This window comes from Centruroides sculpturatus, unplaced genomic scaffold (assembly GCF_000671375.1).
Source record: "Centruroides sculpturatus isolate CEXI.00-Female unplaced genomic scaffold, Cexi_2.0 scaffold128, whole genome shotgun sequence".
NCBI classification, from domain to species: Eukaryota; Metazoa; Arthropoda; class Arachnida; order Scorpiones; family Buthidae; genus Centruroides; species Centruroides sculpturatus.
This window is the reverse complement of record NW_019385268.1, coordinates 842,452-857,222: the sequence shown is the minus strand read 5'-3', so window position 1 is coordinate 857,222 and position 14,771 is coordinate 842,452. Positions and strand designations below refer to the sequence as shown.

The 14,771-nt window shown below is 33.4% G+C and overlaps 1 protein-coding gene across 1 annotated transcript in view; it reads left to right on the top strand.

Moving 5' to 3' along the window:
- LOC111636925 (N-acetyltransferase ESCO2-like) overlaps positions 1-14,771 on the top strand; it is a 34,289-nt gene that overhangs the window by 13,910 nt on the left and 5,608 nt on the right. The window contains exon 2 of the mRNA XM_023382309.1: positions 10,773-10,939. Coding sequence (XP_023238077.1) covers positions 10,773-10,939 — 167 coding nt within the window. The remainder of the gene's footprint in view (positions 1-10,772; positions 10,940-14,771) is intronic.

Below are 14,771 nucleotides of genomic sequence, written 5' to 3'. Positions count from 1 at the left end.
GAGTTCAGTGGGAGCCAAAATGTATGTTTTGCGAAATGCATGGGAGCTGCAGTTGTGTACTTTTTTATTCTGCACCGCGGTTTTATTATATAATATAAAACAAATATTGAATTTTTTTAATAAACATATTTTCACAAAATTGTAAAAATAATAATAAAAAGCAGAAATTAACAGTTTCAACAAGATCCGCATGTAACTCAAAAAGAGCCGCATTTGCCCATGTCTGGTATATATATGTTACCATGAAAGTTTGAAATTAGATAACTTATTAGAGAAATTAGAAACATACAAACTTGGTTGGTGAAAGACCGAATATTTGGTTATATTATTATACATTTCAACAATCGCCGGTGTATGTCGACAAGCACAGATAAGCTTTGGTGAAGGTCGAAATGACACCCAAGAAGCCGATGTCGACAGAAAGGCAACAGCCTNTGACTCAAAAATTTTAAGGTTTGACTCTTAATTTTGGAATAAGAGAGCCAATGTGTCTCCCAGATTTTGTAGCCAAGAACATTCTCTGTATACAGTTATTTAACATTCCTTGAGTTCAAGGCCTTCATCTTAATTTTTGATGTCAACACTTCTAGGTTCCTTTACCTTATATAGGCAATGAAATATTAAAAATTAATCTTAACAGGTTTTTCTATTTTATAAATAAACTCTTGTGATTATTAACTTCAATTTAATTTAAAACAATAATTTCACAGAAAATTCAGGCATTATTGATGGTCTGTTTTAATAGTAAATAGAACTGAATTATTTTATAGGGTAAAATAATAATTTATATATGATAGTGTCAGTTGTGCCATGGGAACCATATAACCAAAAACTTCAATAATGTAATGTCTGCAAATTATTAAATATACTGATGAGGATGAATTCGTTTGTATAATATTAGTCTAAATTACACACATTGTTGAACATAATGACTTTTAAATTATACAACAAAACACTTAAAACTTAATTTAAAATTGCATTTTATTTAAAACAAATGTACAGTTACAATTAAATGATCAAATACCTGATGCTGAGAAATGTTTATTAAAACAAACATTAACATTTTGACCCAATATGATAGGCCATCTTTATATGCAACCGAAATTTGAAAGTATCTTAATATTTAAACAACAGAATGTTCAAACACTTTTACATTTAAATTTAAAACAAAATTACATAATTTTGTTTTAAATTTACATAATTACTAAAAACTACCTCAAAGATAGGGCTGCTACTCTTGTTTACAATACTACCAGCATCACTCAAAATATATACAGAGGATGTCCTCAGAGTTTATGCTCAGGCCCAGAGATGTGGAACATCATATACAACAGCTTGCTTGACTTGAACAATAGCAATCAGCACATCCCCTATACAATCCAAGGGTATGCTAATGACACCTTGATTATTCTCCAACAAAAACAACAAAATGCTTCAGGCAGAAGCAAATCAGATACTTGATACTATTTACAGGTGGAGCAACGAGACTTCCCTCCTCTACAGTGCTCCTTTTTGGGGCAGTGTTATTGACAACGCAGGGATTTGAAAGTTACTCAATAAAGCCCAATGGCTTTCTCTTCTTCGGCTGACCAGAGCTTATAGGACAGTGCCTACAGCTACTCTTCAGGTGTTCACTGGTCTTAAACCATTACATCTGAAAGTAAAAGAAATCATGTGGCAATGGCATATCTGGAACAACTTAGATTTCAATAAGCCTGGAGACCTGTCGAAATATACTCAAATTGGACACCTACCAAATCTAAATGTTGATTTCATGAAACAGATATGTCAAGGTCTTTCTTGTGCACAGATTCCAATCCAATTACATCCCAGTCATCACAGTAGCATCCCACAACTCAACGAAAATGAGGAACCAAAACCCTCATTGCAAACTTTCACAGACGGGTCTAAAAACAGCACAAAGCTTGGGGCTGCCTTCATCATATATGGTAAAGACCCTACTCAGCCAATTTATAGTGACAAATTCCATCTTGTGGAGTATTGTACTATCACACAAGCCAAACTACTAGCCATTAACCAAGCAATTAAATACATTAAAAATCAAAAGATCAACAGTCAACATATCTGTATATTATTCGATAGCCAAACTACCTTAAAAAGGATCCATAATCAAGACTGTTTTCAGTTAAGAATTATTAATCAAGATATAAATGATAACAGTAATAATCATTATGTACTAACCTGAGTCAAAGGACATAATGGACTAAAAGGAAATGAGGAAGCCGATCACTTTGCAAAACAAGCTGCAAACTCCGAAATTCCAGTTAGCTTTAAAGGAATAGCTAAGACCATTCTCCAAAACGTTTTACACAATACAGTTATTGCTCTTTCGCAAAGAGAGTGGGAGGAAGAAAAAACAGGGGAGCTAACCTTTTCCTTTATACCAAAAATTCAGGAAAGACTTAAATGGAAACACCTGAAAATCAAACATACCACTTCCCAACTCTTTGTGTGCAACAGAAACCTATGGAGTTAACTCCATAGGTTCCATCTTTGAGACAGTAACTACTGTAATTATGACAGACAAATGTCTTCATCAATTCCATGAGAGCACTCAACAATACCTTCACTCCCAGGAACTAAACATATATTCTAGATGTCTTTGAAACTGCTCTACAAAAACACTGAAAGATGATTTTACCTCGACAGACTAAATCAGGCATGGCCAATATACGGCCCATCTAATGAATTTATATAGCCCGCAATTAATCTTTCAATATTAGCTAGTCAAGTCCGAATAGCTTGATGAAAGATTCTGGCGCCTAAAAAAAAAAAATGTCAACAACCCACTGTGCATTTAGAATTAACGGTCCATTACAAATCTCTTAAGTACAGCGTAGAATGTTGATAATGCATGATGATGTGAAAAATGTATCTATAATCTCTATGTACAATTTAGTCTCTACGGAGTGACACCACAATGAGATCTCACACCACCTCAAAACCTTCCTAGGGCAGCCTCTGGTTTGGCACCTGAAAAAAGATTTCTTTCCAATTTGGCCTGGGGTCAAAAACTATTGGCCACCCCTGGACTAAATATACATACTTGGTGTCGTCAGTGGTGTTCCATAAAGCACTCAACACGAACTTCATCTCCACAGACTAAACCTACATCAATGGTGCTTCTTCCTGCATTTAACTTGGGTTTTCAATATCTTCAACTATTAAGAAGACCAGGAAGAACTCTTGCAAGTGTCAACCAACTGTTGGACAACCTGCTTTTCAGGAAATTGTCAGTCTCCCATTGCAAATTACAATGTGTATTGTATTTGTAGCAGTTGCAAGCCCCCATCTAGGGCACTTTTGTTTAGTACATATTGTATCTTATTATCATGTATATATCTGATTATTTTCTTCCTTAGTGAGGATTTTCAGACCCCATTGCAAGTTGCAATGTTTCATATGTTTGTTCATGTACTCCTAGTTTGGCACGCTTTTTTTTTTCTCATATGTTCATTGTTTTATGCCCTGTGTTAATGGTCTTGTCAGTCTCCCATTGCAAGTCGTAATGTTTTGTCTATTCACTTTGCAAGTATCCCTTGCTTATGACACTTCTTAAACATGGGCATCTATTCTGTTTGTACTGTACATATTGTTTATTGTCTTGTCATAAGGAACTTTGTCGGTTCCCCATTGCAAGTACAATGGGTATTATAAATATGTTATGTCTGCATGCCTATCACTTAGGGTGCTTCAGTGATTCTTAACTACTGTTCCACAGTTGAATGTAAACTTTTAATTTTGTTTTAAATAAAAGCAATGCAGGTGCCATTGGGACTTCCATTTCATCCCTATCAATTCCTTCTTTATAATTTTACCTTCAGCTTCTTCCTCTAAATTATTTTTCTTCTTCATTTTCACCCCAGGCAATACTTTTGAGTAGCCCTGGTTTCATCCCCTAGCTGCTAAAAGTAAAGTAGGAGTTGTTCTGTAACCTTTGGTGAGAATCAGTAGTGCTTTCTATTGGGCTGATATTAGTTTTCTTTTACTATGTATTTTGTGAGTGGCTTCTTCCCAAACTGGGCAGGAATAGGTAATTATTGAAATAAATATCATGTTATAAATTGAGTCCATATCATGAGAGTTAAGCCCCAAGTTGCTTTTACCAACCTTAGAAAAGATTGAAAGATTAATCCTGTTTTCTTACAAATGTTCTCAATATATGTGGTCAAAAGCAGCTTAAAGTCAAGTGTAATCTCTAAATATTTAATGTTTTTCTCTATTTTTATACTTCCTGACTCCATCTGAATTGTTGGTACTCTCTGCACAAGTTTTGAGCACCTGGCTTGTTCCAGACAATTCCTGTCATTTTCCTGAATTGAAGATCAGCTTGTTTTCTCTCCCCATTCACTTAATTTTGACATAGCCTGCTTTCCTTTCCTTTCGAGTTCTGCTCTAGAGTTATCCGTCAATAGCATGAGTGTGTCATCCACATACGCAATAATTTTGTCTTGCCCAACATCCTGGGTCAAGAAATCATCAAAAAGGACACACCATAGAAGTGGTTCGCAGGCCAGCCCTGTGGACAGCCCCTATTATACTCATTGTCAAAACTAATATTTCCTGTTTTTATGGCAATAGTTCTTTCATGAAGATATTCTTTCATCAGTAGATAGATGTTTGTGGGGTATTGTAGTTGCCTGAGTCTGTAAGGAATCAGTGGCCACCATGCACTGTCAAATGCCTTCTGAATGTCTATACTAAGTCCCAAAACATATCTATTTCTGTTAAGTAGTCTTTTGATGATGTTGACTGCCATCGTGATTGCATGAACAGTTGACCTTTGCTTTCTGAAACCACATGATTATCACTCAGTAGGTTATTTGACTCAAGGTGCCACAATAAATAGACTATAAGCACATTTCATACAACATTTCAGAGAGATCAATCATATAATGTTAAAAGAGAAACTGGAGACATACAAAGCATGCAGGAAAGACAGGGCCATTAATTACAAGTACAATAACACTTTCACAAATCAAATAGAAAGATCTTATTTTTAAATCTTTTAAGTGAATTTTCTAATTAGTAAACACCAAAATTCACACTTCACTGTTCAATCAGATGCTGGCTCCACTTTTATATATTTGTTCTTTTTCAAACAGTATGTAACTTGACAATGATTGCTGAAAGCAATTGAAAATGTTTGTTTATCATTAATTTATATTTTACTAGATTTTTAGTTTTACATTTGTGTCATACTATACAGTAATATCCCGAACTTACGCAATAGGTGGGACCGAGTGATAACCGCGTAAGTCGAATTTGCGTAAGTCGGGATATAATTTCTCAATGTGTGTAAAATCCAAGTCAGATGTATGTAAGCTAATAAATGTTCTCGTTAATCTTACCTCTTCTTTTGATTCGTTCATTGTTACAAGAAATCACCACATAGAGTCTCTTGAGTCTTCGTAGATATAACAAATACAAAAATAAATAACACAAAATAAATTGTAGCTATGTGTCGATTCCGCACAACACGTCCGAACATGTAAGTTGAACAATAGTGTGGAGGGAATGAGTAATCAGGAGTTGCGTGGCGCTCAAACAAAAGACCAATCGTCGAGATTTGAAAATCATGTAATTCTGGGTTCGCATAAGTCGAGGTATTACTGTAGTTTTATCCGGTTATTAGTTTTACAACAAGCAAGGCTATCACCAAATATCAGGTAACCAAAAAAGTTCTGTCGTTTTTTGTTGAAAGAAAACAAACATAAAAATGTATAGGAAATAACACAATTTATTCATCAAAATAACCACCCTCACATTCAATAACCTGTTCCCAACGGGAAACAAGCTTATAAATTCCATTTTTATAAAAGTCACGATTTTTAGAGTTGAAAAACTTCCCTAATTCCGTTTCTATAACCTCTCTATTTCTAAACTGTCAATTTCGCAGATGATTATCTAGGCTTAAAAATAGGTGATAGTCAGAAGGGCTAATGTCAGGGAAATAAGGAGGGTGCAAAAGAGGTTCCCATCAAAGGGTCTAAATTGTGTTAGAGGTCACACGCGCAACATGATGTCTATAGCATTATTGTGTAGGAAAAGAATGCCTTTATGGTTCACTAAAGCTGGTGGTTTTTTCAAAAGTGATTGGTGAACTCAATGCAGTTGGTCACTGTAGACATTAGCAGTAATAGTCTGGCCAGATGGTATAAGTTCATAGTGAACAATTCCATTTGCAGTCCACCATATGCACAATATTGGCAGGTGCCAATTGATGAAGTATTCATTTACTGAGCTTGTAAACTTTCCCAAGACAATGCAAATGTAAACGAACAGTTTCATCACTTACGGAGAACCTTTGTGCTAACATCTGACAAGTTTGAGCAGAATATTCTTTGATTGCAGCCTGTAATTCAACATCATTCTCATGGCGCATCTTTAAGCGACTCATTGACGGAAGAAAATTTTGTAAACCATCTTTGGGTGGTGTGAGTGCTAACAGAACATTGTCCAAAAGCCTGGCATATTTTTTGAGTCATTTGCACAGCACTTGTTCCAAGTTTAAACTCATACAAAATACAAGCACGAATTACAGAGTTTGGAGTACTCATCTTCAAGTCAATTTTTATAATATTAAGAGATAACCTTTCCACGTCTCTTTATATAAGGTGAGTCAGCATTAAATCTTGATTAACATATTGCTGGAATTTTAGTGTCATCTATTGTGTATTGCGTGTAACATTCTTTAAACTTTGTAGTTTCACAAAAAACAACAGAACTTTTTTGGTTACCTAATATTTTTCTGCCATGCTGTTCCTCTGGTCAATGTCTTGTTGGAGGCTGTTTTGTCTTTTAACAAAATAATATCCCTATGCAACATCCAACTTATGTGCTGTAAGTATGCTACAATTCATGGACTGGATGCCACAGTCACCTGCTGCTTTGTGACTTTGTGGATAGACAAATTTGACAAAAGTCACATCATGATGTCCAACAGCTTTGGGCATCTATACAAGTTGCATGGCATAGCCTCCTTTCTACTTACCTCAACAAAATGTTGGAGTTTATACCACAAGTTTGTGTGGTCATCATTAAAACTTGTGGCAGATACTTTGATGAAAGCAAAGTGCAACAATTTTTATGTTAAATTCCTGTGCCTGGTTGCTGTTGTGCCTTTAAAAACCTGAACAATAAATAGCAACAATAAATTAATGAACTTAAATTACCATATATTTTATTGTTGATCTTAAACTTTTTATTAATAATAAAACACACCTTTAATAATCCAGCTAATAAAAATTAATAATACAAGTATAATAACGTTTTCGACCGTTTCTTAACGATCTTCTTCAGTTACCATAACATAGAATAAAATCGAACACAAAAAGAACGTAAATATGAAATTAANAAATTAGAAACATACAAACTAGGTTGGTGAAAGACCGAATATTTGGTTATATTATTATACATTTGAACAATCGCCGGTGTATGTCGACAAGCACAGATAAGCTTTGGTGAAGGTCGAAATGACACCCAAGAAGCCGATGTCGACAGAAAGGCAACAGCCTGTCGCCAAATCCTTTGTTCTATTGCAATTGAAATCACATGATATCTATTTGTTATACTCTGGAACACTGCTGTTTGTCAGTCTTATGCAAGGTTTGCTGGTGTGTGCAATGTTTTCTTAAATTTTGTTTTTATCCAATACCCTAATTTATATTGAATGGATACTGCAGTGAACCAAGAACTTTTTTTGAAACATTACATTCATTAATTGCAAGTAAACGAGAAGAAAATTGTTTTTATTTTTCTCAAGAAAAGTACTCTAAAATACTTTCTAAAGTGATTTCTGCTAAAACTAAGTTCAGACACCTTTGGATTACAGATGATTAAAATGTTTTGACATTTTAAAAATTAATGATGAAGAGAAATTAATTGTACCATTAAAACCAGGAGAAACAAATATACAGTATTATGTTACCAATAATCAATTGTTTAGTATACTATCTGAAACTCACAGCAGAACAGGCCATGGAGGAAGAACACATATGCTTAAAGAATGCAACTTAAATACAAAAATATTACATATGAAGTTTTAATGTTGTATTTAAATTTATGTAAACAATGTCAAATGAAACATAGTGCACCTAAAAAAGGTATTGTTGTGAAACCAATAGTCAGTTTGGAGTTAAACTCAAGATGTCAAGTCAATCTGATAGACCTTTAGTCACACAAGGATGGCGAATATAAGTTCATAATGGTGTATCAAGATCATTTAACGAAATTTGTCCAGCTACTACCTTTGAAAACTAAGACAGCTGAAGAAGTAGCATATCAACTTCTTCAAATATTTTTAACATTTGATGCCCCAGCTGTATTGCATTCAGATAATGGTATGGAATACTGTAATCAAGTCATATCCGAACTATGCGCTATGTAGAGAGATGTTAAGATAGTTCATGGAAAGCCTTGTCGTAGTCAAACACAAGGCTCAGTTGAAGGGGACAATCAGGATATACAGAATATGTTAACTGCGTGGATGAACGATGATGATACAGTAGAGTCCCGAAAACTTGGCCTAATGTGGACTGAAGGGTGGCCGAGTTTGTGAAAATGCCGGGTTATAGAGAATGGGGTTAAAAAAGAATAAATACGAGTGTTTCCTCAGAAAATACTGTACTGTACTTGTATGTATTGTTTGCTTAAGAATAAACTGTCCAAATACCCTTAAACAAAGGAAAAGTATATACTGTACTTTATGACGGCATAGAGCTTTTACTACATGAAAATGAAAATTAATGAATATATGGTGTACAGTAATTTACCTGATAAGACAGACCTCAGAAAAATACTTTAAGAGGCATAAAGCTGTCTATAATGAAAACTAACTAGGGGTTTTTTCGCCCTGTCAGGGTGTTGCCGGGTTATCGAGTGCCAAGTTTTCGGGACTCTACTGTACAAATAAATGGTCAGATGGTTTGTCCTTTGTACAATTTGCAAAGAACACTACAGTCAAGTTCAAAAACCCACTTGTTTCACAAATCACAAATGTTTATATTAACAATTTAAAACTTACATACAGTTATGACGTTACAAAAATAAAACAATTACAATAATTCAGATATAGCAAAGTTCAAATGTCAATTATACCACAACAACAGGCCGTTGAAAAGGACTCCTTGCGACGTGTTCCTTCAAATGTTAGTTACCACACAGCGAGATGAAACAATCTTCTAGGCAAGCTTAGGCAAAGCTAAACAAACTTGAGTTCCTTGGATGTGTCTTAGGCGAACTAAACTAAAATCTCAATCCTTTTATATGGATTGAGACAAATGTAATTCCACCAATCAGCGATTAGTAGCGCTAATGGACATCAACTGGTCGTACGATGTTTTCTAGCCAATCCGCGATCGAGTTTCAAAGCTACTGACATTGCCTGATCCACATTTCCACGACGACTGCCATTGCTCGTTCAAAACTGGCAAAGTGCGGGAAATCATATGTCCAGACAATTTTTATCCCGACAACTACATATCACGAAGGAATATGCCAAAGTCATTATGAAGCCATGTTTGGCATTAAACCAAAAAGAGGCATAGCATTGTCGTCTTTGCGTGGCGAACAAATCGCAAATATTGAAACCAAAGAACAGCTCGAAGAAATTGTTAGTACTTTTGAAGGAAATTTGAGCAGTGGCCATAATGAATACCATATTCCAAAGGAAAATATTGAAGAGGAGCTGCAACCCACCACATCTTCATGTTAAGCCCTGACTGTACAACACAAATTTATTTCTTTAAAAAGAGCAGCCGTGAAAGAGAATCTTCTACTGCAAGCAATGAAATGAATCTCAAAAAGAAAATTTCCTCCTGCTCAAATTGGTGATACCGTATGAATACAAGTCCCCAATGTTGATCGTGGCTGTACAGATGTTCAAAATGTGTTGGCGGTTGTTGTTGGAATAGAAGACTCCGACTTTTATAAATTAGCAAACGAAAAAGGTACCCTCAAGCAGCTTTATACCTGTAATCAGTTCGTAATTTGTAAAGAAAAGTTACTTTCCATGGAGGAGATTTCTTCTGAAGAAATATCGCTGAGAAAAGCAGCTGCAGATAATTTGAAAAGTGGAGGGCAAGACTATATACATTGTCATTGCAAAAAGAAGTGTTCCGCAAATAAATGCAGTTGTAAAAGCAAGGGACTCTTGTGAAATTCAAAGTGTCATAACAGTTTAAGTTGTTGCAATAAATAAGATTGTATAATGTTAATCACATAATTTATATGTAAGTTTACTATTGTGTATTATTTTTCTTTTCTGATTAAGAATGTACTGTTCGTTTTAAGTTCAACAGTTTATTTACACGTGCTGTTAATTAAGCTTTCTCCTATTTTGACATATTAAAATGTTGCATTTTTGACTTAATGTAGAAAAAATATTTTTATTCAACATTCACCATCAGTGCATGCTGAATGTCGACATTTGCCAGTGTAAGTGAGAAATAATGATATTTAGCAAATATTTCATACATACACAAAACGACTGTGCTAATGCTGACATTCACTGGAGAATCTCTACATTTGCCAGATATCTGTCTTTCACAGTAACATATATTTATTTATTTATTTGAGTGAAATTAAATAATTTTGTTTTTGTTGTTTGTAATAATAAATTGCAAATGATAAGATATTTTTAAATGTCTGAAATTAATGAGAAGAGAATCAAATATTTATTGTGTTTGTTCTTAATTATTCAATGATTTTGAAATAAAAATGTGTAATACGTTTGAATTGTTTTCATTTAGGCACATCGTGTCATCCCGTCTTCAGTTCCTAGTCAAATTGGGTCACCCAAGAAGATTCTTCATTCTGAATCTGAATCAGTTCAAGCCTTATGTGGAATCTGTAGATTATGGACTGCTCCAATGTATCGTCGGCAGAAAGTTGCTACAAGAATACTTGATTGTTTGAGGTACATTGACTCTAACAATTAATCAATGTTAGAACTTTAATTTGTAATAGACATTTTTAACTTGTTTATAGTTATAGGTTATTAATTGTAAGATCTAAAATATGAAATACTAGCAGACCCTGCCATGTTGTGGTTCAAAATGTATCTATTATAAATATATAACACTTCCCACGTGGGGGGTAATTTTTCGAAAAATCCCTTCTTAGTGTACATTCTCTTGACGTATCCTATTAAAATGCAATCAAAAACCCAAATAACGCATCTAAAATAGTATAATAGAAGCCAAGTTCTTCACAATAATCCTTAATCCTGTCCATCTTCCCCCAGTGGGGGGAATTTCGACATGTATATTATATAAAAACACCTGCGTATTCGAATGCAGCATTATGTGAAAATTTCAAAAGAATCGGTAGGAACAAACGAACATTACATTTTTATTTATATAGATAGATAGAAGATGATCTGCTTTAGTTCATTTTCACAGAAAAACAAACTTAGGGCATCTTACTTGTAGCGCCATCTGTTGGACATAAAGGCCTTAACCTTAATCTTTTAATTTATATAAATGTTTAACGGAATAATATACAGCCTATGTCCACCCTGAAGTTCCATTATAAATATTGGTGAAAGAATTTTTGAAATTGGATGAGTAGTTTTGGAGATTACCCGCTACATACAAACTTACTTACAAACATTACCTCTTTATAATATTAGTATAGATATATACCTTTCATTATATAACTGTTATAACTAAGCTGTAAATTCTATGTAATAAATTTGGAAATATTGGAAATATGCTTATTATACAAATGACATCATTTCTAAACCAAAAATAATTCATGTCTTCACTAAAAACTTATTAAAACAAGCTAATTATTTGGTTATATTCAAGATTTCAGTGGAGTTAAATAATTCAAATGATACTATTTTGATTGAGTGAATTTTATATTTCGATGAACAAAAGTATCAAATATTTATATAAATATTTGATACTTTTATATAAAGTTTTGCAGTGGAATATTAGATTAGTAGGATAAAAGTAGATTAATTTTTATACATATTAGTTAATCATTGACATATTTCTATAAGGTATATATTGATTTTGACTCTACACATAAGTCTGGAAACTTCCTGTAATATCTTTAGCATATTGTTTGTTTTTGACTTCTCTTTATAATCCTTTATTTGTTCTTAATCATCCTATACCATCTAAAAGCATATTAAAAATAATATATTGAAGATACAAAATTTGTCTTTACAAGTCACAATCACTTGTGAAAACAAATATATTTCCATATTTTTAATATGGAAATATGGTCAGTCAGTTTTAAATCAACTATTTCATTTTTTTTTTTTTAATCTTGTGTCACTGGTATCCAATTTCAGATATTGCAATAGATGATTTTTCTTTGGCCCTGGAAAATGAACCAAAATGGCATTCTTCAAATTATTTTAAGTATAAATATTCAATGAAAAAACTAGAAGTAATTCAGTGTCCATAAGGTATTGAATTCTGCTAATGATCATAGCAGAGATTGTGATTAAATTTATTATTATTGAATTAATATAGGATTTTAATTAAATGCCCTAATCACATTTTGATCAGAGAATTGAGAAAATATTGTTCCTACGACAGAAGTACATTGGACAGCTGTCCGAGGAGATGCAGGATAAATTAAAAATTAACAACAACATATTTCATTCTTGAAGTTTTATTATGCTGTTATTTACATAGGTTAACTATTTTTCAGTGCTTATATGAGCTTATATTGAAAGTGGTGCAAGTCTTTTTTTCTTCCTCCTCTTTTGTAAGAAATGAAGGTTATGATAACAATAGATAAAATCTAATATGATCTTTTTATCTGTAAACAATCTAAATTCAAAATAGTTTAAAGGTCCATAATATTTTGACAATGGAAGTTCTGATGATTAATGATATTGCAAACAAGTTTATTTTGAAAGTAATTCAATCCATTTTTGATCAAATACAGTGTGATGATAATATTTTACTGTATTTTTTAGCAGGAGTAAAATTTAACTTCCTAATACACCGGGTTGAAATATAAAACCTCTTACTTGAAACCAGTTAACCGGAGTAAAAAATTATTTCTCGAGTGCAAACGTTTTCGACGCCCCTTCTGGGCTCTTCTTCAGGCATTCTCCAAACCGTTGCAAACTGGTTTCTAAACTTTTGAACTTCTTTAGAAGGCATTTGAATTCAATTTCCTAATGCGCACGCATTCCGAATTGTTCAAACATTGTGAGCTTCCAAGAGATTTGAAATGTGAAATGCTTTTAGTGGGAGCAATGAGCTTGATGCTTTAATAGCAAATTTTCAATATTTGGCTTCAATTTAGTGAGCTGTAACCTTAATTAAATCTCCTCAATCAGTGATTTCTAATCTGTTTCTTTTTTTGTAAGAAGATTGGCAACAGTGTTGAAACCTTTTTCCATGAGTATGAAGATGGAAAAGCTATCAAAAACTTTCTCGCAATAGTCTATAATGCAGGATAAGTAATAAATGTCTCTCTGAAGCCAAAATTGCCAATATCCCTTTCTGAACTGTACTTTAAGTTCTTCGTTAGTGCTTATTCTGATCTTGTAAGTTCTTGTAATATGACATCCATTTCTTCAATGTCACTGTATGAATTGATAAGCCACTGTGGTATTTCCATAGTCAAAACATCCTCAAACCTAGTTTCAAAGTGTGTGTGAAGCATATTTAAATGTTGAATATAGGTTGAAACATCATCATCCTGGCTGTTTTTGGAACAAATTGGGAAACTGGAAAAATTTGTGCCGTCCAATAATTTGCTTCATTAGTTTAATTCTGACAAGAAAAGCTGAAATGATGGACTTTGTTTTTATAAAATTTAGACCCTCACCTTGTAACAGCAAGTTAACTCATTAAATTTAGTGAACAAATCTGTTAAATAAGCAATGTCTGGTTTCCACTTAATTAAATTTTCTTTTAAAGTTGGATCTTTATCATCCAAAAAATCTAAAACTGTCTCAGAAAGTGAAAAAAAATCTTGTCAAACATAAGCCTTTTGACAGACAGCGTACTTCAGTGTGAAGAAGCAATTGATGAAAGTTCTCATCATTTTCTTCACGCAGCTGTGCAAATAACCTAGTATTCAATGCGTTACTTCAAATTTTGTTTACTGCATTAATGACAAATTGAAGAGATTGATGCAAACTACCACTCAGATTTTTAGCAACTAAATATTGTCGATGGATGACACAGTGTATTGCAAACACCCTGGGTACATTTTGTTTTAAATGGCTTATAATCCACAATAGCGCCCAAACATGGCCGGTGCTTCATCTGCTGCCACTGATATTATATTTGATAAAAGAATTGCTTTTTCCTGAAATAATCTCTCAAAACATTACATATTTGATTCGCCTTTGGTGTCTGTTGTCAAAGTTCTCACAAAGAGCAGTTCTTCATGGATTTCTTTGTCCATAACAAAACAAACATATGCCAATAATAATGCTTCATTGCCAGGTAAAGTTGACTCGTCCAGTTTTATAGAGAAATGGGTTGTTTGCAGATAATTACACAATAAGTTTTTAATATCATAACTCATTTCATCAATATGTCTTTGAACTGTGTTGTTGCTCAAATGAATTTTTTTTATTATTTTGTTTGTGTATAACAGTTCTTAAAACCTCTTCAATGGCTAGAAAAATTAATTGTTTCCCGATAGTATGCGGTTTTCCAGATTTTGCTATAAGTAGCAAGATATTGTAAGACTCCCACAAACCATCATCGTTTGTTTGTGACGTCGAAGCAAACATACTATCCATCGTGGGTCTCTTGTGAAGT